Raw genomic sequence first — 18,914 nt, forward strand, 5'->3', positions numbered from 1 at the left:
CAATGGCTGCTGTTGGTCACTGGGTGCCCCTGTTCCTCTGCAGAACAGCTGTGCTGTGCATGCAGCACAGCATGCTGTGCAAGCTATGGAACTAGGAATCAAGAAGAGATAGAAGCTTGGCCTTGATGGCACGGGCTGTGTGTATAATCAGGAGGGGTGTTAACTCTTTGAAAGGGCTGATAATATCAGGACAAGGGGAAATGGTTTTAAGTTGAAAGAGGGAAGATTTACGTTGGTTGGTAGGGGAAGTTCTTTACTAGGAGAGTGCTGAGGTCCTGGAACAGGCTGCCCAGGGACGTTGTGGATCCCCCATCTGTAGAGGTATTCAAGGCAAGGTTAGATGTGGCCCTGGACAGACAGGTCTAATAAATGTGGAAGATAGGTGGCCCTACCAGGCAGGGGGAGTGGAGCTTCATGATCCTTGAGGTCCCTTCCAACCCGGGTCATTCTGTGATTCTGTGTTCCCCAGATGCCTCTTGGAAGTCATCAAGTCTGCCTCAGTGCTGACCACCAGTGCACTGTCCCCATGGGACTTAATGAGACACTTGGTGTCTCTGGCTGGGATCTGCTTGGTGATAAACATGGACGCGAAGAACTTAGCGATTGTGTGGGCTCCAAACCTCTTAAGGTAAACTTCTTTTTCCTTTTCAACACGATGCTTAGTTCTGCTCTCCTCCAACCCCAGGGGAACAATTTCTAGATGACAGTTTCTACTCACTTGTTTAGCTGGGACTGCTGTGTCCCTGATCAGCCAGGATAATTTCGTCAGTGGCATCGCTGTTTGCCCACTGCGGAAATCTCCGGAGCCCAGTTTGACAGTTTTTAGCTACAGAAATTCAGACTTGGGGAAATGATCTTGGGGAAATGACTTGTAAGATCTGCCTTTTCTTCAGATCCCAGCAGAGCCAATCTCCCTGCGCCAGTGAAGCTGCCTGCATGGAGCTGCAGACCCAGTCAGCTGTTGTGGAATTCCTCATCAACCACACAGATGTCCTCTTCTGCTCCAAATCCACACCAGCCTTGGGAGAGGGAGTAGGTGAGCACCTTCCTCCATTAGCTTGATCTAAATCTGACAGCTTCATCCAATCCAGGGCTTCGCCAAGACCTTTGAAAATTCTATTACTGTCGAGGAGACAGCAGGCTTCTGGGCTTAGGTTAGAATACTGTGCCCCGTTGCTGGGTCCTGAGAATGTCCAAGCCTTACATGGAGAAAACTATCACTGCTGTTAAGATTTTTTGCAAGCAGGTGAAGCTTGATTGAAGTGTGGCTGTGAAGCTTTCTGAGATCCCTGCCCCCTAGTTTTTCTACGTTTTTTGTTTGCCTTTTTCGATACAGTGAGTTGCTCTTAATTGTGGCTGTGTCCTTTGCCACGAGCATACCACTGAGCACACGGTTATTTTGAGCTCCTCTTCTTCCAGTGGCTCGGATGAGCAATTCTGAGAGATATGCAGAATGGGGATGGCTGTGCTCCTGCTTCCTCCTCCGTCTCACCTGTGTTTTTCCCTTGCAGGGCACAGTTCTCTGGCAGGGCCCAAGTCTGTGTGGGTGTCTCCATCCACAAAGCTGCTCACACTGCAGGAGGCACAGGCTGAGAGGAGAGGTCAGAGCAGCTCTCCTGTTGCAACACAGAGCAGCAAGATACAAGCAGAGGAAGGGCCTGCAGCTGTACTAAGGAACTTGGATGCAATCACTGATTTTCCATCTGAAAGATAAAGAAAGAGGAATTCCCTTTCCAGCCCCCATCATCATTATTTGGGTGATTTTTATTGGTTTACTTTTTGTCCGTTACATCTCCAAGGACTCAACTTACACACAGTTGCCCTACGGGCTCAGTGGAGCCACACAAGGGTGCATTTCCTTCCTGGTTGGGCAGGCAGTCACGAGATGCAGAAAGCCATGCTGACGTCTATCCTGGTCTGTGTTGGCTGTACCTGGAAACACTGGGGTTTTCCAGATTTCAGGGCCACACACCTGAAACCAATTGTGCTTCTCCTGTAAGCAGAGCTGTTGGTCAGACTTGCAGGCACTAGAAATTAAAGATGGCAGTGAGCTGAGGCCGAGGAGGTGTTAACGTAAGAGTCAGAGATGCTTTTGAGCTTCCCTTATGGCTGCACCATTCCTCAGAAAGCAGTTACGCCTGCCAGCTCCTGTCCTGTTCTGCTGTGGAGACTTTACTCACATGGTCTGCATCTTGATTGACATGGTTGAGAGGAATGTAGCCAGCAGGACTTGAGGGCTGAGCAGTAGGAATGGAAGCGTCCTCTGCTGTTTGAAACAGAGCGCGTTTCTAAGCTGTGTTTCAGCAGAAAGCAGGCAGTGCCAGGAATAGGGAACTGTCATCAAGGGCTCGGTGCAGCTCTTCCCTCATCCTGCACCACAACTGACAGCATGCTCTGTTTTCTCTCTCCAGACTGAGTTCTCCCAGTAAGAGGGCAGAGTCACCAGCTGGCAGTTGGCGTTCCTGCTTCTGCCTGGGCAAACCATCCCCTGTGGCCAAACACCAACTGCAGAGCAGTGCCAGGGAGCCTTCCGAAGCAGAAGTCGTGGTCCTGGCAGGTAAGGGTGCAAATCCAGCTTTCAAAGCACTGCTTGTCAGCAACACAGGTAGAATTCATGCTTTCAGTGGGCTTGTGCCTCCTTCTGTATTCCTGCGTTCGAGCCCGTGCCTGACATCGTTGGTTGACTCCTGTCTTTCCCAAATGAGTCTCGCAAGCTGCTTGAAACCTGCTTGACAGGCAGCACCAAGCCTTTGCCTCCTTGGATAGTGAAAGTTTACACTAACTGCTGTGTATCTACTCTTTCCAGGTGAATCCATCCCTCGCCAACACAGGAACCCACCAGCAATTTGCAATGATGCACGTTGTGCTTCCATCAATGGAGTGCAGTTAGGATGTATGAGTCACTGCACTTCCAAGGACAGCCTTCCCCATGACAGCAATGATGGAGAGAAGGAGGTCTGACCTCTTCAGTTTTGGGCCCTTCCATGAGAGAAAACCTTGCGGTTCTGGAACGTCTTCATCTACGAAGGTAGTGAGGGGTTTGGAGCAAAGACCTTATGAGGAGCGGCTGATGGAGCTAGGATTGTTCAGCTTGGAGAAGAGGAGACTCAGGGGAGACCTTATAACTCTCTATAACTTCCTGAAGGGAGGTTGTAGTGAGCTGGGGTTTGGCCTCTTCTCTTGTGTAATCACTGATAGAACTAGAGGGAAAGGTTTTATGCTGCGCCAGGGAAAATTCAGGCTGGACATTGCGAAACATTACTTGTCGGAAAGGGTATTCAGGCATTGGAATGCACTGCCCAGGGAGGTGGTGGAGTCACCGATCATGGCAGTGTTCAAGAAACGTTTGGATGTGGTGCTGAGGAATATGATTAAGCCGGGAAGTATTGGTAATGGTTGGACCAGATGATTTTGTAGGTCTTTTCCAACCTTGATAATTCTGTGATTCTGAGCTGAGAAGCATGTCTTGCTCAAGTCCTGCTTCCAAGCTTAACCACCTACAATGAAGTAGATGTCAATTTTCTGGTGTCCTTCAATTCCATGTCCGCATTTTCCAAAATAAGGAGGTAACCAGCTACAGTGAAGTGAGCAATTTCAGTGCCTATTTCTGATGGTGGCAATGAGTTCAGAGGTCACACTTAACTGACGGTGCCTGTTTCCATTCTGACAAAGGCTGTAGTTGCAGCTGACTTCCCGAGGCTGCCATACGTGGTGGTGACGCAGCCTTGGGCTTGTGCGTTTGCATGACTCCCACCTTTCCTTTCTGTGTCTTGCAGGTCAGCTGGTGCTGGAAGCGGCCGGTATCTGAGTAGGAATGAAGGTGAGTGCAGGAGCAGCTGCTGAGGGGAGGAAGGAAGTCCATGCTAATGAGCTCTGAAGCATCTGCGGGTTCGGAATCAGAAGAAGCAGAAGTGATGCAGGGGGCTCCCCAGCAGGAAGCTGTCTGATCCAAGTGCTTGCTGAGAGTTTGGAAGCCCAAACCCTTATGGTCTCTGTAAGGGTGGCTAATATAAAGATGTTAACCAAGATGGTGGTAAATAGTCAAAGGTTGTTAGCAAAGGAAAACTCACCAATGTCGATGTTTTGACCAGAAAGCTGAGGCAGTCTCAACTGGGGAGCAATCTCCAAGAGGTGCTGCCTCAGTGGTGGTCAGCCTTTAAATGAGGTCTCAGAGGAGGTGGAGTCGAGATCCACCCCTTCCAGGAGCACAGCTAGATTACTCTCACCTGTGCTCCCGCAGCTGACCCAACACTTGCCTCAGCTGATTAATCAGAGGTTCAAGCTGTGATTTCCCATACAGTCTCTAAGCTGAAGGCAGCATCTCCTTGATCTGATGGTGGTGTGCCTGAGTGAGGGAGTGATCCAAGCTGGATGCAGAAGAGTCATCTTAATTTCTCTGCTATTTTACTTCAGATGACACCTATTGGGTGTTGGTTTCTTAAAATTTGGATCTAGGAGGTGGCCTCTCCCTTTGCTTCTGGCGAAAGCACAGTAGTGCAGCAGGAGTAGAAGACAAAGAGGTTTTCTTTGTGACAGCAACACCAATTATTTGATTCAAATGTGTAACTGTGATGAAGATGGTGAAGAACAGATACACCTCAAAGACATGCTTGATCACATAAGGAATGAGCATGTGATCCAAGACAGTCAGTGTGGCTTTAGCAGGGGAAGGCCATGCCTAACTAATCAGGTGGTCTTCTATGATGGAGTGACTGCATTTGTGGACAAAAGGAAGGAAACTGATGTCATTGACCTGGACTTGAGCGAGATCTTTGACATGGCCCTCCACCACATCCTTATCTCTAAACTGGAGGGATGTGGATTTGACAGGTGGACCACCTGGTGGATAAGGGATTGGTTGAAAGGCCACAGACAGAGGGTGGTGATTCATGGTTCGATGTCCAGGTGAAGGCTGATAACAAGTGGTGTCATCCAGGAGTCTGTCTTGGGACCAGTGCTTTTTAACATGGTTATCAGTGACACCAATGATGCAATGGAGTGCACCCTCTGCTGTTTGCTGAGTGGTGCGGCTGATGCAGTGGAAGGAAGGGATGCCATTCAGAGGGAGCTCAACCGAGAGGTTGGCCTAGGTGAATCTAATGAGGTTCAAGACAGCAAAGTGCAAGGTTTTGCACTTGGGCTGGAGGAATCCCAGGCATTTCTACAGCCTGGGAGGAGCAGTCCTTAAGAGAAGCCCCGCAGAGAAGGACCTGGGGGTCCTGGTGGATGAAAAACAGAACGTGAGCCATCAGCGTGCTCTTGCAGCTCAGAGAGCAAATGGTCCCCTGGGCTCCATCAGAAGAGGGGATGGCCAGCAGGGACAGGGAGGTGATTGATCTTCATGATCCTTGAGGTCCCTTCCAACCCGGGCCATTCTATGATTCTGTGATTACACTCGCTGTCAGAAATAACAGCAGCTGTACAGAAGCTGGATATATTTGGGGACAGTTCTTGTAACCAGCTGATTTTAAGACCTTGCCCAAGTCGTGAGTCTTAATTGCATGTCAGAAGAAAGCTGGGAAAGTGGTTATTGCTCATTCTTTTTCATTTGCTGATTCTTTCTTTAGTGTTCCTTTTCCAAAGGAGATTCTGGTGATGGAAGCAGTTGAAGAAAGAACCAAAGCAGCTCTTGCCAAGAGTGCTTGAAGTCCCTGTGGAGAGAAGCAAAGAACTTGGGCTTCCTCTGGGATGCTCCCCACCATGTCTCAGGAAGGAGACCAACTGCTGTTCCACTTTCTGCTCTGTGTGTGGAAAGGTACGTCTGGGTTTCTTCTGCTTGTTTTTTCTTTCTTTTTCTGGCTTTGAAGGAGAAGGGGTGGAGCAAAGGGAGACCCACTGGTCATTTGTTACCTCAAGAACAGGATGGATTTTACATTCACTGTGAAAAACCTGGGCTAGTAGCATGGGCATGTTTCAGGCTGGACTCTTCTTTTGCTGCTTGGTTTCCTTTTGGCTACAGGGAGACAGCTGTCTAAAGGTGTGTTTTCAAACCCACTCTCCAAAACCATGTTTCATTGTTGCAGGTGGTTCAGTGTGCTCTTGCAGTGCAGAAGCTGTAGTTTGCTGTAGAATCTGAATGGTTTCTGTTCCTAGGAGAGGACTGGGAGGTGGTAGTGAGAAGAGAATTCAATGCCTGAGGTGTATCTTAGTGAGAAATGTTGGCATGAGGTGCTGAAAGTCTTGAGCTGTCAAAGGCCAGTGATGCTCAGACTCCTTAACCTGCTGGAGCAGGGTGGAAGCAAGGAGTGGGCACTGCCGTCCCACCAGCTGCACTTGGTTCTGGTCTGCCAGGTCTGTGCTGGCCTGGATTTCTTCTGAGAAGTTTGTTGGAGCTGCTTGGAGTAGTGAAGGGTGGGGAAGAAGTGCTGCTCAAGAGCTAAAGCTCGGCTTGATCATTTTGGATGGATTTAACCATGGTATCTGAAGACATAGTTTCCATCAGAATGATCCCAGCATTGTGCAAGTGTCTCAGCTGAAGCCCCTGAGCAGATGTCTGAGAGCACCCGCCTACTCCAGCTGAGCCATAGGAAAGCTGACTGTGCCCAGTAATTACAGCTTCTGCAGATTGAATGTGCTTCCAAGTGTTTTCCTTAGTGATCAATCATGTCCCAGCACTCTGATATTCCATCTCTGTCACAATCTGGAGCATCTCTGCAATCCTTGGGTGCCCATTCCCACCAGCGTTTCTTCCTTTCTCTCTTTAGAATCAGTGTGGTGCAGTTCCCTGTGTTTGTGAGCAGCAGCCAGCAGGCTGCAAGAGATCCAATGGCAGCTTTCAGCACACAGAGGGATGTGATGGGGACAGACTGTCCTTAGTGCCATGCAGAAGGGAGTTTTTACCGTCCTCTCTCAAGAAGTATGAAAGAATAGAGTTTGAATGATACTTGTGAGCAGGTGCTGTGCTGTAGGGGATGTCAGGTAACCATTCCTATGGGGGTGCGGGAAGGAGCAGTGAAAGTGATGTATTAGTTTGTGTTTTGGCTGTTAAAGAGGAGTTCCATTTCTGGAAGCAAAACTATGGGCTAAGATGGAAAACAGAAGGGAGAAGGCTGATACCTGGATAGTGGGCTGAGCTTTGGTGACTGCAGCCATTTGCAGTAGAAGTTTTGCTGTTTTGCAAAATGGGAGCTGATGATGAATGGGAGCTGCTCGAGGGACAGACTTCCATGTACAAGTTCCAGTGCCTCAATGACTTTCTTGTAGCGAGGAACCCCAAACTGAACATAAGACTTGAGGCGCAGCCTCCCCAGTGTTGAGTCCAAGGGGATGATTACCTCTCTGCTCCTGCTGGCCACACTATTTCTTATACAGGCCAGGATGCCGTGGGCCTTCTTGGCCACCTGGGCACACTGTTGGCTCATGTTCGGCTGAGCATCAACCAACAGCCCCAGGTCCATTTCCTCTGCACAGCCCTGCAGCCACTCAGCCCCAAGCCTATAGCGCTGCATGGGGTTATTGTGGCCAAAGTGCAGGACCTGGCACTTGGCCTGGGTGTACCACATCCCATTCACCTCAGCCCAGTGAGGTTGATCCAGCTTATCTAGATCCCTCTGAAGGGGCCTCCCTTCCCTCAGGCAGATCAACACCAGCTCCCAGTCAAAAGACAAAAAGAGAAGAAAGCAGAAATGAAGAAGGCTTCTCTGAGAGCTGCCCCTGCACCTGCAGAGGTGAGTCCTTGTTATGGACAGACACAGCTCTTGTTGTCAGGGCCTCCATCTGTCAGACATGAATGAGTCTGTAAAATCCTGAGGGAAGTGGCGTCCTGTTTCTGCACTTGCTTTGTTTCTTTGCAGTGTTTGAAGTGTTACACAAAATGAAGGATAAATCTCTAAAGCAGGTGGTCGGGATGCTGGCATGGTGATGTTACTTAGTAATTAGTGCTATTATTTTGTAGTATATTAATAGTTTGCTAATAAACAAAAAACAAGGGGGGGAGGAAGGCGTTCTGATAACAGAGGATGCTGAGAAAGCAGAAACACTGAATGCCTTCTTTGCTTCTGTCTTTAGTGAAAAGGCTCTCCCTCAGAAATCCCAGACCCTGGAGGTTAATGAGAGAGTCTGGACAATAGGAGATTTCTCTTTAGTCAGGGAAGAGGTGGTCTGTGATTGCCTAGGAAACATTAATGTCCATAAATACATGGGATGGGTGCATGGGGTGCATCCACGGGTGCTGAGAGAACTGGTGGAGGTCATTGCTGAGCCGCTCTCTGTAATCTTTCAGAGGTCTTGGAGAACTGGGGAGGTGCCTGAAGACTGGAGGATGACCAATGTCACTGCAGTCTTCAAAAAGGGCAAGAAGGAAGAGCCAGGTAATTATAGGCCAGTCAGCCTCACCTCTGTCCCAGGGAAGGTGATGGAACAGCTTGTGCTGGATGCCATCTCCAGAGAACTGGGTGATAAGGAGGTTATCAGGAGTACTCAGCATGGGTTCACCAAGGGGAGGTCGTGCTTGACCAACCTGGTGGCCTTTTATGAAGATGTCACTAGCTGGGTGGACGGGGCTAGAGTGGTAGATGTAGTCTACCTTGATTTCAGAAAGGTTTTTGATACTGTCCCCCATGACATCCTTATAACAAAGCTGAGGAAGTATGGGATAGATGAGTGGACAGTGAAGTGGGTCGTGAACTGTCTGACTGGCAGAGTGCAGAGGGTTGTCGTTGGCGGTGCTGAGAGGGGATTTGATCCAGGTTTATAAATACCTGAGGTGTGGGGGCCATAGTGGCACGGCTGGTCTCTTTTCAGTAGTGCGTGGGGACAGGACTAGGGGTAATGGGCTGAAACTTCTGCATAGGAAGTTCCGCACAAATGTGTGCAAGAACCTCTTTACGGTGAGGCTGACGGAGCACTGGAACAGGCTGCCCAGGGAGGTGGTGGAGTCTCCTTCTCTGGAGATATTCAAGACCCGCCTGAACACCTACCTGTGCAACGTGGTGTAGGGAACCTGCCATGGCAGGGGGGTTGGACTCGATCACTAGAGGTCCCTTCCAACCCCTACAATTCTGTGATTCTGTTGGAAGGTGGGAATGCAAGAGAGAATATTGCGAGCAAAAGCTGTGGAGCGAGATAAATGGCATGAGAAAGCAAAGCTGAGAACTAAGGAAAGCTCCAGAAGAGAAAACAAAGTCCAGTAGGGCATATTTAGACACAGGTGAAGCATCCATGAGTGCACTGAGGAGTACTAGGGTGCTCTGGAATGTCTCTTGGGCTCCCTACAGCACACATACTTGCTCTGGGGCATGTCTGGATGTCTGTAGAGCTAATTGTGGGGCCCTGAGAAACGTCTGGGGCACATTAGGGGGCACTGGCTTCCATGTGAGTGTTCCCAGGTTCCCAGAAGTCAACAGGGAAGCCTTTGGAGACCCCTTGGGAAGACTCAGTGGGGCCCTAGAGTGATGTAGCAGCTTGTGTTGGTTGCATCTGCTTGGCAGGGAAGCGATTTCCCTGGTGAGAGCTGAGTGACTGGAAGGTGATTTCCTTGGTTTAATTAATTTAATTACCTGGATTATAATTAAATAACACTGTTCAGCGTTCAATCAAGATTATATTTTTCCAAAGTACTTCAGTCATGCATCTGTAGCAGCTTTGCTAAAATATATCAAGTTTATTCAAAATTCCAGTGATGCTCCTAAAGCACTTGAAGTGCATTTGAGGGGGGGAGTGACAAAACAGCTCTGAGAGACACATCATCAGATCAGAACATTGGAACGGTAACTAATAGCAGAGATTCTGATAAGAATATTGAAGTTTTCAAATTACCTTTTCTTAAAGTTGTATTTCACCAAGTTTCATCAATGTGCACACTGAAGAGCTGACTTGTTATCTTTCTTTTTATAAAAAATCATGTGTTACAATTGAGAGCAGAAGTTATAGGATGGAACATTCTCCAAGTAAAGTGCAAAAGAACAGACTCAGTGTTCTGTACAGCGTGGGCAGATCTTGAATTATTCCAGCAGTTAACTCCTGAATTTTTTTTCAGACTCTCAGCGGAGTTTTATACAGCGAGACTGTAGGGATCATTGCTTAGATTTCCTTCAAGTACCTATGGAATACCTGTACATTCTCTTAATTGAAACACTGTCTTTAACAGAATGAAATTTGAGAAATGAAATGTAATAACTCCAATGTGAGTGTATCATCTCACCAGTGGCCTGCTAAAAGCTGTGGAACAGATGCTGTGTCAGATCGTACTCAGAGAGTGGAAAATCTTCATCAAGCTCCCTTAACAGGTAGGTTGTTGCTGTTCCAAAGAAAGCAACTGCAAATTTTCATGCCAAAGCCCAAATCCAGCTATGTGGGAAACACACGGCCCCCATTACAGGGATGTGCTGCAAGTTTCAAAACCAGCCATAATATTGCACAAGAGAGATTTGGGTCTGGCTTTGCTAAATAGGAAGGTCAGTGCGGCTGTAAGATCTGATTGGTGAGGAAAGAACCCACTGCCTCCTAACCTGTTGCCTGCCAGAATCCAAGCTTGAGATGCTAGATGCCTTGGTTTGAAGGATAGTGGAGTAACGTGAGAGGGTCACGTTTTGCCATGTTGCTCCTCATAGAGGATCCTCCTTGGAGAAGGAGGAGTCATGCTTAATTGAATGGAGGTAGGACTGGGAATTGATTTCTCAGCAGCTGGAGATAAGACTTTCTGCAGTGCTTTTCTCTTTGGTAGAATCAGTTGCCTATAGACAAGTTGCTGTCTGCTTCTGTTCTGAAGCACTAATGGACCAAAGCATTGGGCTGCTCTGACAAAACATGCCTCAAACTGCTAGACACGAGCTGGACTGTAAATCCATAGTATGCTTTCTGTCACTTGGTCTCTTTAGTTGCTGACTCTATCTCTGGGGTCTTACTGACAGGCAGGACTGTGTTCAGGATGGCTTTTTGGTGCACACGCTGCAGACAGAGGCTGCACGGGCTGCTGCCTCTTCACACGGTGCCACTTCTGCACTGAAGGCATTTGCTGTTGGTCAGTTTGTTCACCTGACAGTGTCATCTAGCAGGTGCCCACAAATACTGTTGCCTTCAGTGTGTCGTATAATGCTTGATGAGATGTACTCCACTTCAGGAGGACGGCACTCGGTGGTTTGTAGGTGCAGTCAATGCCACGCCATTCCTAGTTCTACCTGAGTTGTGCACCATGTGCCCAGAACCAACCCAGTTATTCCGGTTGCATATAAAGCCCTGAAAAGCCATCAGTCACCAGTTTATTTGTTCTGCCCCAACATCTGTGCAGCCATTTAAAAACCCTTTTCTTTTGCAGGTCCCTTGCAGCCCGTCCTGGCAGCCTGCAGTAACGAGTCCTTTTTCCATCGCTGTGCCACCTTGCTTTGTTACTGCAGGCTGGACATTCAAAATACAGAGAAGCTCCTGTTGTACTGCAACACCTCTCTGATATAAGGTAATCCCTTCTTGCCATTATTCTGTTGGTTCTTGTAGAGATCAGTACACATGGGAACTTTTCTCTTTGTCCTTTGTGAAAAGCTCTGCTTTGCTGTTTGCTTGCTCCAGTGCAGACAATGCTGGACGTTCTTTGCTGGCAGTTACCTGTCTGTGACAAACATTTTCCTTGGTAAAGACCTCGGGACACTTAATGCTGCATGTGACAATGGACACCGGCCAACCTGACATTTTCCAGATAGATAACGAGTTACAGCCATGAGGCAGTCCAGGCTTTGGGGGGATTGTTAACCTTTAGAAAAGAGGTTTCCATTGCAGCCAATCCATCACCAGTATGCAACAGGGATCTTTACTGCGTCAGTGGAAGAGTGCTGCTGGCTTTCATGGGGGCGTTACTTAATGGGATTGTTTGGTTTCCCAAAGCAGACATACGAGCTCAGCCATTGTTTCCCTTATAGTTCCTTATTTCCAGAGCTCTGGGATTTGTTGGGATTTCTTAGGAACAAATCTGAACTCTGGGAAAGTGGTGTTTTCTTGTGAAATACCTTGGTCTGAATCACAGCTCTCATTGGAAGTAAACTAAAGTTAGCTCAGAAATCCAGATTGTTTGAAATAAAGAGGATCCTACAGCCAGTGCCGTGAATCTTTTTAACTGGGCTCTGAAAAACTCCTGGAAGTGAATTCTTTCTTGTTATCACTGGCTTTGTAGCAGCCGTTTTTACATTTGCCTCAATATCATTCTGGGTTTTCTGAGTGTGTCCCGTTCCTGAAATCTCACTTCTCCTTGGGGAAATCCCCTCACAACCTTTCCTGCAGATTCCACTATACAATGTCTCAATAGCACTTAGTCAAGTGAAAGTGCAGTACCTGATGATTTTTGCCAAGATTTTTCTGTCTGTACCTTGGGAACTTTCTGCCGGGAGACAGAATTACACCAAACTCCTGAAGTAATGCAAGTTTTTCCTCATAAAATAAGCCATTTTCTGTAAATTCTTTCCTGTGTTGCTGTAACTCTCCAATTTTCAGTGATCACATGTCAACTGTTTTATGCAAAATCTTTTTCAGGAGCAATAAGGAGATGAATTGTTTCAGCTCCATGAACCGACTGCAGATCTGCAGAAGACGTCAGACCCAGTGAATTCTTCCATCTGTTCCAACCTGAGTTCCATCGTGTTTATAAATCTGGGAGCAGAGCAGAGTGGCACTCGTGCTGCCCCTGCAGACACAGCTCACTAGCAGCATCTGCCAAACACTGCCAACATCACTGCCCAAACTGCTGCACCACAGGTGGAGGTTACTGCCAGATATACATTGTTCGGAACACCAGAGCCAATACAAAACTTATTTTAATGTGAGTTTGGAATTTATTTCCCAATCAATCCCCATCTGGCCTCTAAGTTAAGATGGGGGAGGTGCCATCCCCAGCCCTGCACAGCAGCCTCCACAGCTCACACGGTGATCACCCATCCGCTGCACATGGTGTCGAGTGACGTCAGTGTTCATTCCCAGAACATAGTGCTTTTTAAAGTGCAATATGCAGGAAATCCTGGTTAGGAGAAGCATCCAGAATGTCAGAGGATGGTCCGAGTGGAACAGTTCAGATGTTTGCTCTATGATCTCTTGTCTTCAAGCTTCTTCTAGGAAGGCTGTAGCATTACGAACAGAAATACATTACCCTTTGATTACACTTTGCATGCCACATGCACTCTGTTAAGTTTTAACATATCAAGCACTAAGTGTTGTTGCAGTGCCATTTGCAATGCTTGTTGCACTTGTGAGTTTAATTCTTCAAAAGCATGTCTAGTCCAATTTGACAACATGTGGACTTGCCAGGTGGTGTTTTCAAAGATGACTTTATGTTTTGCCAGGACAATTTATAGAGCAAATATGTTCTCTAATATCGTAGAGATTCTCGGTCCAGCAGTCAGCTCTGTACTGAGCTGAACACTCGATTTGGGCAGCACTATCACTATACCACGCTACAACTCTGAACATTGCTCCAAGGCTAAATACAAATAGAATTTTCCATTTGAGCATCTCCAAGGCAATCCAAATGGTTCAGGATAAAGACTGATTTGGCCAGTTCAGGTATTGATATAGTCTATAGAAATTTCAGAGAACAGAGTGCGTAGGGCACCCCACCATATAAATTACAAGAGGGTGACCCCAGCACATTCACATCTCTTATCAAAACTTAGACACTTTCCAACAACCGTGTTCCCAATGGGCCTCCTGGACTGGTGTTACAATCAATGACTCCATGACACTACATCACGTTGCAAAGGGCTTTATGATGGGTTTCTTCTGTGACCACATCTAACTGATAGCAGATAGGTCCCTTGATTCAAATCCCAGTTTGTTAGGAAGTTGGAGATACCATGGATAGTTACACGTCAGTCATCATCAGGTGGATAAAAGCAAGGAATGAAGGTGTCAAAAGGAATGGTACCACAGTGCAGGGAGTGCTGGTGAGCCAGGACGACCTGTACAAACTGTGTTAACCCCAGTGTGAAGTTGAACCGTTCTCAGGACTGACATCACCACCCACAGCCACCCAGAGATAATATTGTTAAGAAGCACGCAGGCCAAGCTCTGGGAAGCAATTACGGCAAAGCCAGCTGCCAAGGGTTAATGCTTATCAAGTGATTCCAGTGAAAGATCGGAGTCTGGATTGGTTGGGGAGGGAAGGATTTGTTGTTGTTGTTGTTTGTTTCCTTTCATCTTTGTGTGTGTTTCCATCTGTTTGGTTTTTAAATACTCCTTAGTTTCTTTAAAAAATAATTAAAACAATTCCAAATAAGCATGGCACCATTGAACTTATAACTCCAGATGAGCTTGATAATACTGACAAATTCCGCCGCAAAAACACATCTACCTCTCACACGTGGAATCTATGAGCAGAATCTAGCACAGAAGGCCACTGCCCCGCCCTCCACTATGAGCTGGGCCAGAAGGCCTCACTGTCCAATAGCTGAAGGCCACTGCCCCGCCCTCCACTATGAGCTGGGCCAGCACACAGCACAGAAGGTGCTGGCGCAGCACCCCCAAGGCATTCACTGTCTGCACACCCTTGCGACAGGGACGAGAGGCAGTGGGCGCTACGGGGTCAGGGGCAGCTGTCCTTGCAGACCCCACGAGTGAGAGCAGAGCGATTGTTGGTGGCCTTTGGCCAGAGCTTTTGGAGGCCGAAGGTCTCTTCAGCTTCAGATCTTGCCATGGCCGTGCTGCGAGGCAGTGCGGGACGGGGACAAGGCAAGTGCAGCCGGCCCTCTCCCCGCCGGGGCCCGGCACAGTCCGCAGCCTGCGCTGCGCAGCAGGAGGAGAAGAGCTGGGAGCTGGAGGTGCTGCAGGCCCAGCTGGAGGGCGAGCGGCTCCACTGCCAGGAGCTGCAGCGCCGCTGGGCTGCCGAGAGATGTGAGCTGCAGGAGGCGGCAGAGCGGGAGCGGCAGCTGCTGGCCGACCAACTGCATTGTGCCTGGGAGAAGCAGCAGGCCCAGGAAGAGCAGCAGCTGAAGGAGTGGGAGCAGCGGCAGCGGGCGACGGTGACCCGGCAGCTGCTGCGCTGGAAGGAGGCCGAGCTGCGCGCCACAAAGGAGCTGCTGCAGCGGGAGTGCGATGCAGCCCTGCGCCAGGCTCGGGAGCTGCAGCAGCAGCTGGCCAAGGTGCTGAGGAACCCCCCCAGCCGCAGCGAGGCGGCCCATGCCCAGCTGCAGGACGTCCTCAGCAAGCTGCGCTGGGAGACGGATGGGGAGCAGCCCGCCTGCATCCGCCACCTCCAGCAGCAGCTGGAGCTGGAGAGGAGGCTCTTCAACCAGTACGTCGTGGGCAGCTTGGAAGACGAGCTCCGCAACGGAATGTCCTGCTCCCAGGACGGAGAAGGAGCTCTGCGCCGCCACTGTGCAGAGCAGGGCTCCAGTCGACCGGCCATGAAGGACGCTCACGTCCAGGTGAGATGACACACTGAGAGAGTGGGGATTGTTCAGCCTGGGGAGGGAGGGGAGGCTCCGCGGACACCACTGGAGGCACCTCTGGGCAACGTGAGCTAGTGGAAGCTGTCCCTGCCCTTGGCATGGGCTTGGAACGGGAGAGTCTTGAAGGCCCCTTCCTACACAGACCATTCTGTTATGGTATGATTTTCTGGTTCTAGGTGCCAGAGACAGCCAAGGAAGACCTGGGGCTCCCTGGAAGCCGGCCCTCACCCCGCCGGGGCCCGGCACAGCCCCCTGCCTGCCCTGCGCAGTGGGAGGAGAAGAGGCAGGAGCTGAAGGCACTGCAGGCCCAGCTGGAGGGTGAGCGGCTCCGCTCCCAGGAGCTGCAGCGCCGCTGCGCTGCTGAGAGACGTGAGCGGCAGGAGGCGGCAGAGCGGGAGCGGCAGCTGCTGGCCGACAAACTGCGCTCCAAGTGGGAGCGGGCGCGGGTGTCAAAGCTGCAGCGCCTGCGGGAGCAGAGCCTGAGGCAGTGGGAAGCAGAGATTCGCCAACTGCTGCGGGAGAAGGAGGCCCAGCTGCGCCAGATGACGGAGCTGCTGCAGAAGCGGCGCAACGACACCATCCGCCACGCATGGCATCTGCAGCGGCAGCTGGCGGAGGCGCTGCTGAGGAGCGGCAGCAGCAGAGCGGACCGCAGAATGCAGCAGCAAGTCCAGCGGCAGCTCTGCTGGAAGTCCCGTGGAGAGCAGGCCGTGGAGAGCAAGCGCCTCCAGTGTGAGCTGCAGGAGCAGAGAAGGCGCTTCCTGCACTACATCCTGGAGCACGTGGAGGGGCAGCCACCCGCCTCCTGCAGCAGGGCCAGGGCCTGCCGTCGGGCTGTAGCAGAGGTGGGTGTTCAGGCTGCAGAGCAACAAGAGGCCCTGAGCAACCTGGAGAGGCAGTGCCAGGCCCTGAAGGCCCACAACCACCCTGAAGGCCCAGAAGCGTGCCAGAAGCTGCAGAGTGTCCAGCAGGCTGACGTCAAACTTGGAGCACTCGGCAAGGGTCTGGAGGAAAACTGCACACAGCTCCAGGAGATGGGGACAAAGCTGAGGCCGCACGGAAATCCCAAACGGGAATGCTCCAAACCCCAGGAAAAGCTGGGGGAGCCGAACGTTTGGACAGCGGCAGTCTGCATCATGCATTGTCGCAGACCATCACCACCAATACGAAGATTCATAGCTCGTCACAGCTACAATCCTTTTGAGGGCCCGAATGAGGACCCAGAAAACGAGCTTCCACTGACAGCTGGACAATACATTTACATCTGTGGAGACATGGATGAGGATGGCTGGTTTCTGGGAGAGCTGACAGACGGCACAAGAGGACTGGTTCCTTCCAATCTGGTGGAAGAAGTTTCAGATGATGAGCTGGATACCACCGTGCCTCCAGGGCTTTGTGATCTCCTGCTGGATACCGATGATGAAGAGTGACCAGGCAGCAGGAGAGGGGCAGAAAGTGATGGTCACCATCCAGAAATCTGTGCCTGTGTGTTGGCTTAGCCTGGGGGACACCGAAATTCCTCTCCATAAGACATCAACATCTTATCAAGATTCCACCTTTCTGGATGAAGGCTACCTCCTGCTCCACTTGATGTTCAAGTGGAGTGTGGTCCATCAGCAGCAAGACCTTAAAAATTCATCCCTTGTATGACTGAGGATTTATTTCATTGGACTGGATTAAAAAAAAAAAAAACCAAAAAAATTCACAAAATACACCAAAACAACAACAACAAATATTATATATTATATAATATATATATAGTATATAATTATGTACTATATACTATATATTATGTGTAATATATAATATATAATATATATTATAATATTCTAAAAAAAATAAAAACAACCAAACCCAAAAAGTGTGTCCAGTCTTCTTGGTTTTTGGCAGTCCGCTTTTGTAAAGGTACAAGGAAAGGAGGAGGCTGAGGAAAGCCTCCAAAGTCTTTCTCAAGCGCTCTACCTTCAAGTATTAAAATCGAGAGAGAAAGGAATCATCACTGCTTGCCTCTGTTCTTTGAGACACCTGAAGTACCTTGGAAGGCCACACTGCCTGAGCCCTACAGACAGTCTGTCCCAAAGCAGCTGTTTGATCATTTCCATTGGTTGACAATGCATAGCGCTTGCATTGTCTGCAGGCACAGACTCAGATGCACAACCACATCCTTAACTGTAGGTCCGTACATCCTTTATGTACATGCTCATGCTCCCCCTTGACATTTTCTCTCTGAGTGTGAGTGTCAGAAGACATTAATGTGCTCTGGACTCTGTGGGAAGAGGGTGTGCAAGGACGCGGTGGTAAGTGTGTGTGGCTGTCAGGTGAGTTCCCGGACGATTGGAGGAAGGGTCACGTCACTTCCATTTACAGGAAGGGGAGCAGGGAGGACCCAGGTAACTACAGGCCGGTGAGTCTCACCTCCGTGCCTGGGAAGATTATGGAACAGATCCTCCTGGACAACAGGCTCGATCACATAAAGAACGAGCACGTAATCCTAGACAGCCAGCACGGCTTCACCAGGGGAAGGTCATGCTTAACTAATCTTGTGGCCTTCTATGATGGAGTGATGGCGTTGGTGGACGAAGGGAAGGCGACCGATGTCATTTACCTGGACCTGAGCAAGGCCTTTGACATGGTCCCCCATCTCATCCTCATCTCCAAATTGGAGGGAAGTGGAATTGATGGGTGGACAACTAGATGGATAAGCAATTGGTTGAAAGGGCGCAGACAGAGGGTGGTGGTCAATGGCTCTATGTCCAGGTGGAGGCTGGTAACGAGCGGTGTCCCTCAAGGGTCTGTCTTGGGACCGGTGCTCTTTAACATCTTCATTTATGACATCGATGAGGGAATGGAGTGCACCCTCAGCAAGTTTGCTGATGACACCAAGCTGAGTGGTGCAGTCGATTCGGTGGAGGGAACGGATGCCATTCAGAGGAACCTTGACAGGCTGGAAAGCTGGGCTCGGGTGAACCTAATGAGGTTCAACACGGAAAAGTGCAAGGTTTTGCACTTGGGCCGGAAGAACCCCAGGCACCTGTACAGGCTGGGAGGAGTTGTCCTTGAGAGCAGCTCGGCTGAAAAAGACCTAGGGGTCCTGATAGATGAGAAACTTAACATGAGCCAGCAGTGTGCTCTGGCAGCCCAGAAAGCAAATGGGATCTCCACCCATCCAGGAGAGGGGTGGTCGGCAGGTAAAGGGAGTTGATCGTCCCTCTCTACTCTGCTCTTGTGAGGCCCCATCTGGAGTACTGTGTCCAGGTGTGGAGCCCTCAGTACAAGAATGACATGGAGATTTTGGAATGGGTCCAGAGGAGGGCCACGAAGATGATCAGGGGGCTGGAGCACCTCCCCTATGAGGACAGGCTGAGGGAGTTGGGTTTGTTCAGCCTGGAGAAGAGAAGGTTGCGGGGTGACCTCATTGCAGCCTTTCAATACCTGAAGGGAACTTACTCCTAGGAGGGGAGTAAACTCTTTGAAAGGGCTGATAATAGCAGGACTAGGGGAAATGGTTTTAAGTTAAAAGAGGGAAGATTTAGGTTGGATGTTAGGAGGAAG

General features: G+C 49.6%; 2 protein-coding genes and 1 long non-coding RNA gene across 4 annotated transcripts in view; all 3 read left to right on the top strand.

The window, feature by feature from the left end:
• Positions 1–18,914, top strand: part of LOC146753596 (rho GTPase-activating protein 32-like) — a 38,716-nt gene that overhangs the window by 5,701 nt on the left and 14,101 nt on the right. Inside the window, exon 3 of the mRNA XM_085530651.1 lies at positions 470–628. Within this exon, the coding sequence (XP_085386777.1) occupies positions 537–628 (92 nt within the window). The 5' untranslated portion in view covers positions 470–536. The remainder of the gene's footprint in view (positions 1–469; positions 629–18,914) is intronic.
• On the top strand, positions 2,775–14,192 carry LOC146753597 (uncharacterized). 2 transcript variants are annotated; one of them, XR_014940054.1, is made up of 6 exons: positions 2,775–3,028; positions 3,777–3,820; positions 5,568–5,755; positions 10,088–10,226; positions 11,255–11,392; positions 12,457–14,192. It is a non-coding gene; the product is annotated as an uncharacterized LOC146753597 (long non-coding RNA). The 2 variants fall into 2 exon arrangements; XR_014940055.1 differs by lacking the exons at positions 2,775–3,028; positions 3,777–3,820; positions 5,568–5,755 and adding an exon at positions 8,161–8,309 and having other exon boundaries at positions 12,457–12,746.
• LOC146753598 (uncharacterized) lies at positions 14,607–17,085 on the top strand. The gene is made up of 2 exons (XM_085529254.1): positions 14,607–15,338; positions 15,539–17,085. The coding sequence occupies exons 1-2, from the start codon at positions 14,607–14,609 to the stop codon at positions 16,790–16,792; spliced, it is 1,986 nt and encodes a 661-aa protein (XP_085385380.1). The 3' UTR covers positions 16,793–17,085.

This window comes from Coturnix japonica, chromosome Z (assembly GCF_054131305.1).
Source record: "Coturnix japonica strain WE chromosome Z, WE-NBRP24, whole genome shotgun sequence".
Taxonomy (NCBI): domain Eukaryota; kingdom Metazoa; phylum Chordata; class Aves; order Galliformes; family Phasianidae; genus Coturnix; species Coturnix japonica.